The sequence below is a fragment of the Pogona vitticeps genome, chromosome 9 (assembly GCF_051106095.1).
Source record: "Pogona vitticeps strain Pit_001003342236 chromosome 9, PviZW2.1, whole genome shotgun sequence".
In the NCBI taxonomy this organism is placed as follows: Eukaryota; Metazoa; Chordata; class Lepidosauria; order Squamata; family Agamidae; genus Pogona; species Pogona vitticeps.
The window spans coordinates 2604633-2620596 of NC_135791.1; the positions used below are offsets into that span (position 1 = coordinate 2604633).

General features: G+C 43.6%; 1 protein-coding gene across 8 annotated transcripts in view; it reads left to right on the top strand.

Moving 5' to 3' along the window:
- Window positions 1–15964, top strand: part of COL16A1 (collagen type XVI alpha 1 chain) — a 117531-nt gene that overhangs the window by 54611 nt on the left and 46956 nt on the right. For all 8 annotated transcript variants that reach the window (XM_072980063.2, XM_072980062.2, XM_072980066.2 and 5 more), the window contains 14 exons: window positions 336–374; window positions 966–1010; window positions 3105–3140; window positions 3734–3850; window positions 4636–4671; window positions 6188–6223; window positions 6587–6706; window positions 7786–7830; window positions 8829–8864; window positions 9315–9368; window positions 10011–10136; window positions 10758–10793; window positions 13687–13794; window positions 14818–14940. In XM_072980063.2, the coding sequence (XP_072836164.2) occupies window positions 336–374; window positions 966–1010; window positions 3105–3140; window positions 3734–3850; window positions 4636–4671; window positions 6188–6223; window positions 6587–6706; window positions 7786–7830; window positions 8829–8864; window positions 9315–9368; window positions 10011–10136; window positions 10758–10793; window positions 13687–13794; window positions 14818–14940 (957 nt within the window). The remainder of the gene's footprint in view (window positions 1–335; window positions 375–965; window positions 1011–3104; window positions 3141–3733; window positions 3851–4635; window positions 4672–6187; window positions 6224–6586; window positions 6707–7785; window positions 7831–8828; window positions 8865–9314; window positions 9369–10010; window positions 10137–10757; window positions 10794–13686; window positions 13795–14817; window positions 14941–15964) is intronic.

The window sequence follows — 15964 nt, forward strand, 5'->3', positions numbered from 1 at the left end:
GAAATCCAACATTAGAGTAAAGCTGAAAACGAACACTAAAAGAATATTAGTTCCAAAATATAATTTAATCAGCATTCCTAATGAATTTAAAGTCCGCATAAGGAAGAAATTTGCATTATGAAACTCTTTGTTTCTCTGTGATCAGTCAGCCCATCCTTTCTGTGTTCACTCCATGGTTGTTTTCGAAAAGGAGAAAAGAAGGTGGGCTTTGTACAGCGACGGGTGCGTTGCGTAAAATGTATTTTGCACAAATCTCAGAAACCGTAGCAAAAGGCAAGATCAATTGCTAAGCATTTTTTTAAAGAAGTGTTTTGTTTTGTTTTTTTGACTTTCAGGGTGATCCTGGTGGCCCTCCAGGTCCAAAAGGAGAAAAGGTAAGCAGGAGATATAACAGTCGGCTTTGGAAAACCTCCAGGGATCCTGCCCCATCCACTTCGTGGATCCCATTTGCTTGGCTCTTATTCGGGGTGTGAATCTTTGCTTGTTTCGTGTTTGTAGATTAAAACAAAAACTTAAAAAAAACATTTCTCTCCTTCGGGTGACACAACACAACTTTTCTGCATTTTTGGCAATTCACCATTTCTTTTGCGAAAAAAAGATGCATATAAGTGTTTTTGTCTGTTTTTACACCAAGAAAACTAGTTGCTTATGCAAAAATATTGCATTGTGTACTCCTCTCCTTTTTTTGCACTGAACACAAAGATTTTAACACAAAATCCCTGGTTTTAGTTTGGTGGAAAAAGTTAACCACTTTTCTGCCTTAATGTTACTGACCCCAAAAAAGAGCGATTTTTATTGGTTTCGCAGGAGCGAAAAACGGATAGTTTTTTTGACTGGGTGTCTCCTTGTATCAAGAGACCCTTTTCATTGAGGATAAGAACAAGTGTGAATGCCCATTGTACCCTTTATTCTGATCACACCCAGTTCTGTTCACATGGCTCTTATTCCTTGTTCTTTTATTCCAGGGGGGCTCAGGACCACCAGGGCCCGGCGGCTCAACTGGGAAGCCAGTAAGTATTCAGTAATTTGTATCTTGTCCATTTCTCATCAGCGGGACCTAAGACAGCTCACAACATATGTCATAGAATCATAGAAAAGTGAAGTTGGAAGGGGTCTATACAAGGCCATCAAGTCCAACCCCCTGCTCAAGGCAGGAATACAATGTCAAAGCCAGAGACCAATGAAAACACAGTACAGTGGTGCCTCGAACAGCGAGGTTAATCCGTTCTGGATTAACCCTCGCTGTGTGAAAGCATCGCTGTACGGGAAGGAAAAAGCCATTGGAATGCATTAAACTTAGTTTAATGCGTTCCAATAGCAGCTTTACTCACCGTACAGCGATGGTTTTCCAATGGCCGGCAGCCATTTTCGCGCCCTCCCCTCGCTTAACGAGGGAGCGAAAACGCTGTGCGCGGCCATTTTGGGGCTTCCGGCGGCCATTTTGAGGCTTCCGGTGGCCATTTTGGACCTGCCAAACACCTGATCGGCGGGTCGCAAAGCGAAGGTCGGTAAGCGAAACGCTTACCGACCTTCGCTGTGTGATTTTCGGCCATAGAGGCCATCGCTCTGCGATCGCATTAGCGATCGAAAAAACGTCCTCGTAGAGCGAATTCATCGCTCTACGGGGGCGCTCGTTGTGTGAGGCACCACTGTAGATTGTAGTATTGATACATGGTCTGTGCTAAGCATTTGATACTGTGGCTTTCTCCTAGTAGAGGAACCGAGAGCAATTTTTGAATAAGCCAGAATACTAAAACATAACTGAACCAGAAATTGTGTGAAAAGCATTTCAATTAAAATAATAGCAGTTTAAATATTAAAAGAACAGGACCATCAGTCAGAATCCCCCGGCCTTTAGTTGCTCAAAGTTTACCTGAATGAAAAAAGGCTGATTGTACTACAGCTCCATCATCCTCAGCCAACATGCCCAATAGCTTTGAAGGTTTTGGAATGATGAAAGCTGTGTTCTGTGGCGTCGCCGGCAGAAGCGATGACAGCGTTGAGATAAATAAGATGTTACATTTCATGTGATCCTTAAGCTCTCTCTCTCCCGATTTGTGTGATCATTAGACGCAGGCTGGGAGCCTGGGCGTGGAAGGGATCTGTTTATTCATGTAACCATTGTCTAAACACTTAACCACAGCAGAACAGGAGAATGAGCGAGGCTCACCCATGCAGCTGCTGAGAATGATGTCATCTCTTGTTCCACTTCCAAGACTTTCTCTCCTTTTGGAAGGGAGAAGGAAAAAATTCCTCTCTCTTCTTTACAATGAGATTTTTCTCCGTAAGATATCTTTCCTTTGCAAAATCTCACAGGAAACCTTGCAGGATTTCTTCGAAGTTGCATGATCATTTTTAAAAAAGAAAGAAAGAAGGAAATTAAAATCAAGTTGCACAGAATGACGTCACAGCCTGTGCAGAAATGACGCCCTTCCCGTATCGGGATTTCGGTGCAGAATTACATCTTGTTGGTGAAGGAATCAAATTAAGCTGTGTAGGATTTAGCAGTTTTGTGTGCAGAAGATAAGGGAGGGGGGGAATGCTAAAAGGGGAGAAATGAAAGCAAGGACTAGTTTTTGCAAGAAGCAAGGAAATGTCACTGGTGTAGGAGGAAATCTTGATGGGGAATCTCAGAAAATCACAGCGTTGATTTACAGCATATAAAGGTTGCAAGTATCTCTCCTCTTCTGCTACATGAGGTTCCAGATATCAAACTCAGAGACTCTCTTCCAAGTCCTCTTCTCCAGCAGGATTTCAGACATGCAACCACCAGTATGGGGTTTGTCTAACTTGGCACCTTATATTTAGTAAAGTAGAACTCCTGTATCCATGGGAGATGGGTTCCAATCCTCCCTGTGGATGGTAAAAAATCTAGAAAAAAAGAATTTTCACCATAAAAACTTGAAATACATATTGTTTCTAGTACAACAACAAAAATACATGACACGATCTCTGTCTCCCTCTACTGGCTAGTTCTGGTAAATATATCACAAAAATAAGTATTTCTGGGTTTTTTAAAAATATTTTTAATATTTTCCGACAGCGGTTAAGTGAAACCATGGACGCTGATCCCATATTTCTAAACTTTTCTTCTTCTTTTGCAGGGAAAACCAGGAATCCCAGGGTTCAAAGGAGACAAGGTGAGTAGAAGATGGATAGAATCAAACCATCCTCTGTGTTGAAAAGGATGAAAGGATTCTGGCCTTGTTTCCTTCTAGGAGAAAAAAAATCGGATAATGAATGACAACAGATTTTGGAGCCCAGCCATGAATACTGTCAAAAACCATGTGAATGTAGCCTCCTTCCTTTCCAGGATCATGTGACCTCCCTTTCACATGTTTTCCCATTGGGCTGACAATTCAGGAACACAGAACCGAGCCACTAACCTTTCTTGGCCAGTTATCCATTTCATAAACTAATCCAGTGGTTCCCAGCCTTGGGTAACTCGGGTGTTCTTGGACTGCAACTCCCAGAAGCCCTCACCACCAGGTGTGCTGGCCAGGGTATCTGGGAGTTGCAGTCCAAGGACACCTGGGTTAATCAAAGCTGGGAACCGCTGATCTAAAGCTTCCCGGCTGCGTTTTCTTAAAGATAATTTAATTTTTATCTTGAAATAATTTGATCTGCTTTGGGACAAGCTGCTGTAGCAAATTTCCTTGATTTTTCCCTTGGCCCTTGTTTCTCTATGACTACTCTTGCTTTCTTCAAAGCCTCTTGACTTCTCTCTCTGCAGGGAGATCCATGTGAAGTGTGTCCCACTATTCCTGAAGGAATGGCCAATGTCGTCAGCCTCCCTGGAAAACCAGGACCCAAAGGGGAACCTGGGCCTCCAGGAAAGCCAGGGAAGTCGGTGAGTCCAAGCTCTTCTGATGAATGGTTCCGTTTTTTAGGGAGTGTTAGACGAATGCGTTAAAAAGGCAGGGTCTTGTAATCAACCAAGTTCTCAATGAAGCTGGACATTTTCTAACATGGTTGGGAAATTTAATTAGGTTTTATTAGGTTTTATGCATCAGTATTTCTCCATTGATAAAGTTAGACAGGTTTTGGAAGGTGCAGGGAACAAAAGCTGTTGCTGGATGACAGGATCATCAAGGAACTGCTTAATACAGACCCAGACCCTGTTCCTCCTCTCGCTCCAAAATGTATATTGCCCAGAAATTTAGAGCAAGAGTAATGAGAGGAAGGTGATACTGTTAGGGACTGGAAACAAGAGGAGGGCAAGAGATATGTGTAAGAAATGGGACTTCCAACCATCTTGCAGCTATTTTCTCTCTCCAAAGCTGCAGGAACCTCATCAAGATGCTTGAGTCAAATGAAAATCTTTGTAAAGCAACATCTCTGATCTATTTGTGTGGCTACCCTTGTGTAGCATGCAGTTCTACAAGCCAGGACAGAATTTGCACCAAGGGGGAAATCATATCCAGGAAGCTATTGTGCAGATGCAGTTGTGCAAATATTTGTGCACTTAGACATGTGGAGTAACTGGGCATTACTCACTATGGGGTTCCACTGGCAGAACTTCACGCTACACTAATGCAATGGTTTTCACTCAATGTTGGTTAATGGACTAGTGGTTGGGTTGAGAGTCTGACATCTAAGCACTTCCTATGGCTTTCTTTCATCCCTCTCTTTCAGGACAAGCCTGGCCCTCCAGGATCTAAAGGCAACAGGGTAGGTGTCAAACCCAGATTCTGCGTCCATAGGGCAGAGCAGCAGCGAAGGAGACTGGAAGCCATTTTGTACCCAAGGACTATAGCCCGGTCATAGAGGATGTGATTTGTTCCCAGGTTCAAGTTGTGACATCTCTCATTAGATCAACTTATGTTCTTGTTCATGGTGTAAGCAAACTTCCATTTTCCTTAAGATGGTCTTCAGCCAGGAAGAGCCAGTCTCCTAGTTGCTAGGACCACCAACAGAAACTGTTCCAGAAGCTCAGAAGATGGAGAAGTAAGAAGACCACTTCCTAATCTCTGCCATTAACAAAGTACACATCACAGAGAGCAACTCAGAAGAGAGGGTGTCCTAACTTCTGAAAACAATGGACAATCCCAGCTGGAGATTTCCACACTCCCTGTAGTTTGCAAATGAGCTTGCTTTGCCTTGAGATTGGCCTTCTAAATGTAAATGTGGGCTCAATTGGCAAGTACGATTGCTCCGTCACTGAGATCTGCCTGATTCACTTCTCGGAAACACTACGAGAACGTTCTTTTTCTGGCCAGTAAAATGGTTTTCTGTTTCTTCTGGTCAAATCCTGTTAGCAAATACCGTGTTTCATGCTCAGAACTGTCAGACCGATAGATTGATAGATAGACAGATACATTCCTCATATGGAAGTTTGACAGTGCAACCCTTTTGGTGGGAATAGTATACCGTAAGTGAACATAAGATGAAAACATATGGTTGACCTTGGCTTCAGGGAATGGATCGAAAGAGACAGACATAGTCAATGTCTTGAGCTTTTCGCTCCTTGTGTCTCCATAAGCAATGGGCCTTTTCTAGGAGATACTGAAGAATTGTCTGCCGTTTCATTTTTTCCTGCCAAGAGATGGCTTAAAGACCAATTCATGTATCTACCCTAAAGTGTCCTCCTGAAATGAGGCTGTGGGCCGTGGGTCTTCAGCCAGAGGTGCATGATATAGAGCTGATCTCACCTGGCCACCCAGAGCCACCCATCGGTGGATTCTTCCAGCTTCACCCATAGCTACCATGGGTTTGCAGACGTGGGGCACCTGGTGAGCTAAGGATCTACTGAAATGGCCTTAAAACAGCTTCATGGAGTGCCAAACTCAACACATAGTCCACCCCAGACTCACATTTTCAAGCTCTCAGTGCAGTTGTGGATAAGGATTTGAGAGAGCCCCACAGTCAGTTTTGAACCACCTCGTGGACTTGACTAGAGCCGTGGTGTCCAGCCTAGGGTCCCCAGATTTTCTTGGACTAAAACTCCCAGAAACCTTCACCCCTAGCCATGCAGACCAGGATGTCTGGGAGTTCTAGTCCAAGAACATCTGGGGACCCAAGGTTGGGAATCACTGGCTTAGAGCAGAACCGCTGTCTATGGGAGCATGGACACAGTGGCTGTTTCTTCTGCAGATGCTCTTTCTCTCTCCACTGTCCTCTGTCTCTCTTAACTGTGCTTCCTTGCTGATTCTCTACTCCCTTCTCCCCCTTCCATTTTATTTTCCAGGGGGATCCTGGCATCAATGGAATTAAAGGAGAGAAGGTAGGTCGCCAGTTTTATCTTGATGGGTCCTCTTTTATCTCCGGTGTAAATTCTGAAATGGGGGGTTGTTCTCTCACCTTTAGGGACAACCCTTTACTGCTCGCTCTCTCCAGCTCTAGGTTAGCCTCCAGGTTAGCGGTTCTCCATTATGTCCCACCAGATGTTTTAGGCATCACCGCCCCGAGATCCAGAGGTAGCAACACAGGAAGCCCAGAACATCTGGAGCAGGAAACTACTGTGTCTCAGTGCTCCAAAGCGTTCTTTGAAGGATGGCTGGTGCCATTAAGAATAAATAAATAAATAAATAAATAAATTGACCAATTCTTATTTAACGCCAGGTTTTCTGTTTTTTCTCTCCTTCAGGGTGAGCCGTGTCTGTCGTGCAGTCCAGCAGCCCTCACATCTTATTCACAACTGCTTTCTGGGCAAGGAGGACCCGAAGGAGATGCTGGAACCTCCAGAGTTGGCCTACCTGGCCTTCCTGTACGTTTTGCAGCCCATGTGCCTTTTCTCTCCTGTAAGGATGTGGGAGGAAGGGCAGAGGACTTCTGAACAGCCAGGTGGCAGCAAAAGGGAGAGGAGCACAACGATTTTCTAGTCCTCATGATCAAAAGGGAAATACAGCGGTGCCTCGCTTAACGACGATAATCCGTTCCAGGAAAATCGCTGTTAAACGAAAACATCGTAAAGTGAAAATAAAACCCCACTGAGACGCATTGAAACCCATTCAATGCATTCCAATGGGGTAAAAACTCACCGTCCAGCGAAGATCCTCCATATGGCAGCCATTTTCGCTGCCTGTATAGTGAGGAATCTGTCCCTACAAAACAGCGGGGGGCCATTTTGAAGATGCCGATCAGCTGTTAAAAATACATCGTTTTGTGAAGAATCAGTTCCTGAAGCAGGGAACCAAACATTGCAAAGCGAAATTCCCCCATTTAGACCATCATTTTGTGATCGCAAAAAATCGTCATAAAGTGAATTTGTCGTAATGCGGGGCAATCATTAAACAAGGCACCACTGTACTTATAATCACCAGGCTGTTTCGATGAACAGAATGATGTACACCCTTAGGTCTCAAACATGTTCCACACTTGCGGCTTCCATCTGGGGATCCGCAGGGCTGTGAAACAATCAGGAAACTTAGAAAATAGCCGTTGTCAATTTCATAAAACTACATTTCCCGGAGAAGGAAACAATGGTGGGCCGCCGTGACATTTGACTTTTGAACCTATTTAGTTTTCTGTGTGTAAAGAGGTCCCTCTGACTTATAGTGACCTTAATAGGGTTTTCAAGGCAGGCGAGACATTTAAGGTGTGGTTTTACCAGGGTCGCCTGCTCCAGGAGTTTCCATGGCTGAGGACAGACTTGAACTCAGTTCTCCTGAGTCACACTGTTCACTGCACCACACTGAGTACCTCCTGTATACAGCAATTTTGAAAAAGAGGACACATCTGGGCTGACTTAATAGAGACAGGATGAGCTTGCTTACAGTGGCATCATGATATTCTTTTAACCTGAAATGTTTTTGTCGACTCCCTCAATTTTCTGTTCTTTCACAGGGCAAGGCCGGTCCCCCAGGACTGTCAGGACTCAAAGGAGAAAAGGTAATGCTGGCTTTTAAGATGAGAGTCGGATAGCAGGTTCTTGGGGTTTATATAAGCTGCATTTCACCTCCACAAGTGTAAACTAACCAGACCTTGAAAAGAAATCAGGGGTTATTATCACAGGATAACTGCCCGAGTAAACAGACGTTGTGTTTTCTGCTGTATATGTATCTATGCTGGTCCCAGATTCGTTTTTCTAGTTTCTCCGTACATTAACTGTCTCCCTCTTCAGCTTGTTTTCCGCACTGCAGTTTTAAGACACTAATTCTAGAGCAACATCTGTTGTTTTCTATATGAAAGGAATCCAGCAGTGTGTTTGCATACCAGATCCGTTGTTACTTTATATGCACACAGGCACACACTGCTTTTGAAATGAGCTTGCACGAGTGCCTTCCAAGGATTTTGTCAACTGGCATTTTAAAGGGGGTGCTTGAAAGATTCAACCCCCCGTTACCAAATTACAGGCCTGCTCATTTTTTGCGTAGATGTCCCAGTTGTTAAATCAGTTTTAGGCTACAGTGTCAGAAATGTGCGTCCAGAGAAATCTATTTGTTGAAGGAGTGCTCCCTCAAGTGGTGAAACAGATGTAACTGCGAAGCCACATTACAAGCAGAAGAATGTATGTCGTTTGGATTATCTCTGGCATGTAAACCACTGCTTCCTTTTGGGTCTCATTCCACCCCATCAGCAGCCCTGAGGATTATACGTTCACCTATCCTGAAATAAGCAAAACCGTTCTTATTTCTGATTAAACTCTTGATTGTGTAAATGGTTTAGCTGTGTGTCTTCCTAGCTTCAGACACAGAATCATTTGTTTGTTTGTTTGTTTTTAAAAATTATTTACCCTGCCTTTCTCCTTAAAAAGGACCTAAGGTGGCTTTCATCATTTAGGGACTAAAAATGTAAAGCTAAAATCAAGAAGTCTACAAATACTGCATCACTGCAGCCCTTTCTCTTTCCTCAGTGACCCATATAATCTTCTCTTGTTTTACTTCTAGGGAGACACTGGAGCTGTTGGACCCACGGGCAAGCCTGTGAGTACAAAGGAAGAATAAAGAGGTTGTTGGGTCTTCTCACGGGAGGTTTAGAGGGTATGGGGCAGTTTCTGGGACCACAGAGGGCCTCGCTTTCATGGTCCAAAAAGTAGCTGGAGACGTTACGAAAGTGAGAGCAAAGTCTCTGGAGAGATAATGTTTTTCTCTGCACGTCTGTGAGGCAGACCATTCCTTTGAGTCCTGTTCCAATTTTATAAGTCTCTAGTCCTCATGATTTCCCCTGCATCTTGCCAAAATGCTCTGTTTCTAGAAGGAATGCTCTTCAGTACACTTCAGTGTGGACAAATCAACTCTAATAGTGAGAGCTCCTAGGCACCTGGGGCCACATTGTGGGCCAGAGTGGTTTTTTTTCCCTTTCCTAATATTGTGAAGTGTTTGTAACCAAAGCTCAATGGTGTCACTCCTTTTTTAAAAAACAAAAAATTCTAGGGCGGCCGTGGGGACAAAGGAGAGACTGGTGATTCTGGACTCAAAGGCGAGAAGGTGAGCATCATAGCAGAGAAAGAGGTGTGTGTGTGTGTACTGTCTGTTCCCCAGGAAGAGCCGTGCGTCTTGTGCACCTGTGGCTCCCCTCACTTGGGGCTGCATAATGGACTTGTACGCGTCCCAAATTTCTACTCAGATTGGCCTGATTAGGACCAATTTGTATCAAAGCAGAACAGCCAGGTTCAGATCCAGAGCAAAACCCCAGCCAACGGACAATTTGGTTTGGATCCAGAGCTTAAATCCTATCAGGCAGGGCATGAATCCCTTTAACCTCTCTTTTAAAAAATTAAAAGTAAATTTGGAGCAAAACCTACCAAAGCTAACTGTTTACTGTCCTCTTTAGTATCTGTATATCTCCAGATTTCATTAATAACAATGCTTTGTTATAGCCCCATCCTCAGATTTCCATTGGAGACATTTCAGTTCTCCAATGCATTGACTCTGAAAATTTATGAATCATTTTGGATACAGGGCACAGAATCAGGCAGAGCACAAATAACTCTTGATCAAATGGGAATATTTCCCAAACCCTTAAAGGGCCCCCCCGGGCCAAATCAGAGGAGAATTTGGGTCCAGCCTTATTCTGCACTTCTTTGTTGGGTTATCTTACGTCCCGATTCATGTTTCTGTCCCTTGTAGGGCGAACCTTGCACAGAGTGTTCTTCTGCCTTTCTGGAAGGTGAGAAACCCATTATTGCTGTGCCGGGCCCTCCAGGAGAAAAAGGGGAACCAGGCGCTCCAGGCGTTGGGCTTACAGGAAAACCGGTGAGTGTTATTTTGTAGTGTGTAAGCAGAGAGGACAAATGACAAAGCAGGAGAACTTGAGAGAACGGGGTCCCCATAGGCTAAGGAGAAAAACCTTTTTAGGGCAGGGAGACAGGTTCTGACTGTCTGATGGAAATGTGAATTATATGGCTACCCTGTAAGTGTGATCATGGCTTGATGACTATGGCTGAAATCCTGTTGCAGCTAAGCAAAAGACGTAACACTTTGCAAATAAATTGGTTGACATTAAGAATTCTCCATAGGCATAATCTGTTGCATGCCAGAGATTTCTCAACTTACAGCAGTTTGCCTCTTAAGGCTTACTCCTTTTGAGTACGTGCATAATGGATTTCAGCCATTAACTCTTTAAATGCAACTCTCAGAAGGCCCCAGCTGGAGAATTATGGGAGCTGTAGTCCGAACAGTGACACGTCCACAACATTTCTTTTTGAACGATGGTTTCCAGCCTCCCCTAACGTGGGACAGTTTCCAAAGAAAAACTGATGCAACCCATCTGTGGTGGTGCTTTTTGGCAGGGGATGGCCAAGCTGGTCTGCCAGATTAAATACAAAGGGTTTTTTTTATTATTATTATTTCATTTGATTTGCTTTTTGTTTCCAGGGGGAAGCTGGCGAATCTGGAATGAAAGGACAGAAGGTAAGAAATGGCTTCAGTTGCCTATGAGACACATTATCAGGGGTGATGTTGGGGCGGAGGCTGGGTTTAATTGTTAAATTCAACCCTTTCAAGGTCTCCGGTACTAATGCGGCAGCAGGCGTTGGTAATCCACCCTTAAAATATTTCTGTGCTGGCAAGCAAAGACATCCTCATTATTTTGATGCTATATAATTGGAAAAACAAACGACCAATAGGCTAATTGGATAAAGGTTGGTTAGAGAGATGGGCCGTTCCTTTAATGCAGTCAATTAATTAAAAACTCCAGCAGCATATTCAGTAGTGGCTATAAGTGTAGGTTTTAAAACACTATACATAATGCCATCCAGTACATTAACTCCATAATAAGTTATGTATTTAATAAAGCCTATTTGGCTGTGCTCATATAATTAGGGAATAACTTCATTATTGTTTGGTTTTAAAGTACAGACTTCTTTAGTAACCCAGATAGTAAAAGAGAAAAGAAGATGAGTCATATTTCATGGTGGCAAGAGTTTTGAGTACAGACCATTGAAGGGAAGGTCCGGAAACCTTTATTAAGTTATCTTGCTAGTCTTGACAAGGAGGAATTCTAAAAATCTAGTAACCAATAGTGCAGGGGTTCCCATCCTTGGGTCCCCAGATGTTCTTGGACTACAACTCCCAGAAGCCTTCACCACCACCTCTGCTGGCCAGGATTTCTGGGAATTGAAGTCCAAGAACATCTGGAGACCCAAGGTTGGGAACCATTGCGATAATGGGATCCATCTCTCCATTTTCGACATTGAAGACAAACGCAATGCGATAAGTATGGCATCGTTTTATACTCTTACATCGCCACGAGAACCCTCTGCCATATGTAAATCTTGGCTTATTTCATTCTTGAGGGTAAGAAGAACATTTTGAAATGCTCTTCCAGCTGCTTGGCAAGTATTTTCTCCCACTTTTTTTTTGCATTTTGGAATATTTTCCACAAAATATTTCACAAAACAAAACCGTTCGCTTTTTCACAAAACAAAACTTTTGGGGTTTTTTTTTCCTGTGGGGGACAAATTGCACAACCAAAACGGGCATTTTTTAATGCAATATACGAGGTTTAGGCACAAAAGTATAATGGTTTTTGTGTCCAAACCTCATGTTTTGCATGTAAAAGGTGCATTTGGATAAAGATTTGGGGAGGGGGGCACACATAAAGTGTTTGGGGTTTTTTAATTTTGTTTTTAGCAAATGTGTTGCTGACTTAATTTTTAAAAAAAAAGCCCTGAGTGTTTCTTTCTCATGCAAATGTGGAAAATCTCAGAGCAGTTGACGGTTTTATTAGTGGGAGGTCGGATGCGACAGATGTCTTCTCCCAGAAGGAGAAAAGCTGTGAGCATCCATTACCTTCTTCAGCTAAGGCCCAATGACCATTATTCCCGTAATGACCACCGATGGGAGGGGGAAATCCTGCCTAGCAACCACCACTAGAGGGAGCTACTCCCATTTTCCCTAGCAACCGCATTCTGAGGCCTGACAGCCTTGGGGTTGCCTGGCAACGTTGTCCTTGAATTCTCGATGCTTTGTTGGAATTCTCCCCCCCCAAAAAATTAAATATAATTAATACAGTCGGGGTGTGTGTGTGTGAAATTAAAGTTTGGTTGGAAGACAACAAGGCTAGACACCATCTCAGCATCGTCAACTCAGAATGCCTAATACCTCTATGTGGTCAACGTCCATTATAATTACCCAGGCGGCTACGTTATCTATGGGGTGCCATGAAAAGCAACTTTACTTATTAACAGTGGCTCTCCAGGGTTGTAAACAAGAGTGTGGTGGCCAGATAGAAGACAGCGCTTTTGCCTCTTCCTCTAGAAGGGAAGATTTTAAGCAAGAAGTAGCTGTTCCTGTTGAAATTCCATCATCTCCACAAGATCAGGAGCGACGTCCTTGGTTGTGGTGGGTTTTTCGGGCTCTTTGGCCGTGTTCTGAAGGTTGTTCTTCCTGACGTTTCGCCAGTCTCTGTGGCCATGGGCATCGTCAGAGGACAAGAGTAGCTCTAGCACAGAGACTGGCGAAATGTCACGAAGAACATCCTTCAGAGCACGGCCAAAGAGCCCGAAAAACCCACCACAACCATTAGATCCCAGCCGTGAAAGCCTTCGCGAATACAGCGATGTTTGCTTTTGGCTACTCTCGGAGTCATAGCTAGGGCAGGGCATCTGGGGCTTGGCCTTCAAGTGTCAAAATTAAGAAGGTGCAAAAATGGACATGTGTGGACCTGTCTAGTCGTCTTTCGAGAAGGAAGTGCACAAACCCTCTTGGTCCAAAGTTGTATATATTCTTTCCAGTCGCTTCTCCCTGGGTGGAAGGAAATATAAAAGAGGAGGACTCCACAGGGAACTATTGATTGCTAAAACCCAGATGTTCATCTCCTGCTCTCCATCTTCTCCTTCTATATACTGTATCAATCTCACACGATTCAAGGTTCACCAGGAAGATAATGAAGCCCCTGCTATCATTTTGCACATGAAACATGGGTTCTATCACTGAGTTACAACTGTACAAATGAACCCACATGGACCTCGACTTTCATCCAGTAAGCTCATGTGGGATTCTTCCTCTCCCAGTCTATGCAAACTCCTCAGAGTTTGGACAAGCTCATGAGGAGTGTTAGGCTGGGAGAGAGGGACTGATCCAAGCCACCTTTTGCAAAAATGCTTGGGAGCTAAAGCCTTTGCTAAGCCAGCACAAATGACTCAGAGATCTAACTAAGATATCCCGGTCTATCCTTTGCCCAGTCTTGCAACACATACTGGTGATTCCTCAAAAGAAGTCCAAGGGAATTCCAGCAGAAAGAGAAGAGGCTGCTCAGAGCAGCCTCCATCTCTCTTCAAAACTTTTCCTCTGTCTTCTCTAGGGTGATGCAGGAAACCCAGGTGATCCCGGAACTCCAGGTAGAGCAGGTGTGCCCGGTCTTGCTGGAGAGCCTGGAGTCAGAGGTCCAGTGGGGCCCAAAGGTGAAAAGGTGAGACCTACTTTTTGTGTGTGTGATAAAGCCACATCAAGATGGTAGCATCTTCTTAATCTCCTTCCCACTTGTTCTTAAAATCGGACAGTGCCAACCGCACTGTCTACTGTTTTGGGTCGCTGGTGTGTTCCTCTTCTGTGTGTGTCCGTATATGTCTTAATCTTTGTGCATCTGTGTGAAAGGTCCTCACCGAGCATCAAACTCAGGGTGCTGAAGCTGTGGAATTCCCTAGTTGAAAATAAGGTTCTAAGATGCAGAACAGGAAACCTGAAAAAACAGCTTAGGTCTGTTGGTGTCCAGTCTCTCACCTCTCTTCTAACCCAACAGAGAACCTGCAGAACTCAGAAGCTCATGTTTTAGTAATATTTTAGTGGCTCAGAATTGCCACAACCCTAATTCTAAACAGTGGCTTCAGGTTCGTTTACACAGGATCATTTCCCATCCTGGTTTGTACAGCCAGTGGCTATTTGTAAAGGCCTTTGATTTTAATCAAATGACATTTGATGACATTTTGGCACCAGGTCAAAGCCTTCCTGTTCCAGAAGGCTTTTAATTGAAATAATATCAACTGTGGGTCCTGATGGCAATTTTTAGAGTATTTATTTTAATTGTATTTTAATTTTTTTATCTTTTTTATTGTATTTTAATTGTATTTTAATTGCTGTAAGCCACCTAGAGACCTTTGGGTAGAGTGGGTGGCATATAAATGAAATAAATAAATGAATAAAATAAATAAAATTATCTCTGGACTAACAGAAAATTGTTGTACAGTAAGTCATCAGGGTCTGGGTGCATCTGTGGAATCTGATATTGTTTTCTCTCTTTGCCAGCACCTGTCTTTGTCTTTTAAACCAGTGGTCTTCAACCTTGGGCCTCCAGATGTTCTTGGACTTCAACTCCCAGAAATTCTGGCCAGCAGAGGTGGTGGTGAAGACTTCTGGGAGTTGTAGTCCAAGAATATCTGGAGGCCCAAGGTTGGGGACCACCGTTTTAAACCATCTCTATAACTTTGGCTTTTAGGGTGAGGCATGTGATTCCTGCCCTCCCTTCCCTGGAGATCTTTCCGGTGCAGTTGGAATTCCAGGAAAACCTGGCCTCAAGGGAGACCGTGGACCTCCTGGCGTGGGACAAGCCGGCAAACCTGTAAGTCGCTTTCCATTTCAAAATGGCGATCTACAACCTGTAGGGAAAGCTGGTCTAATGAAATTCCCAAACCAGAAAGGGTTTTCTTCTCTCAACCTAACCCAGTGACTTTCATGGTGCAGTGGACATCAAAAGCTGAATTTCCCAACCATCTGTATGACAATGAAACCCATGACCTCGGGAGGTGGTGAACGTTCCAGCGCTGGAGGTATTCAAGAGAAAATTGGACCACCGTCTGTCAGATCTGCTTTGATTTGGGTTCCTGCCTTGAGCAGAGGGTTGGGCTTGATGGCCTTCGAGGCCCCCTTCGGACTCATTTATTCTACGGTTCTGTGGTTACTCAATGATTCTATGCTGATGGGTGCTTTCTTTTCTGTGAGTTTGTCTAATCATTCAAGATAGCAGGAGTCCTCATTGAAGTCTGCAGTAACAACCTTGTAAGTTCATTATGCATCGTTGAAAAGAAGCACTTGCTTTCATCTGCCAATAACTTTCTGCCAATCAATTTTACTTGATGATACGGTGTTAACTGCCTGGTTTTTACTCCTTTTAATTAACTGATTTGATTTACATATCGCAACACCTCCATAAAGGATCTCCTTTGAATAAAGGTGATCAATTCTCTTAAGCCTCAGAATGTCAAATAATTATCTTTCTTTTTTTAAAAAAAATAATAAAATAAAACAACTTGCCGTTCCTTCAGTAGAAAAAGAAAATCTGTCTTGACTGTTTTCATCAGAGAGGCAAAGGACGTCATGTTCTGCCCTTATTAAGATTGTGAATCTAACTACTGATTTGTGAGGTAGCTTGACAATAACCATTGTAGGGTTTTGTTCTCACAGTGATCAAACACAGCTCTTCAGCCTGAACACACACACACACACACACACACACTTGTTCAAATCAAGAAACACACATACTTTATTCTCTCTGTGCATATCTCCCCTACTTAATGAAAGCACAGAACAGATACAGAATTCGTTGTTGGCATTTAAGCATCACCTTCCTGAAAATCTGTGTGTAT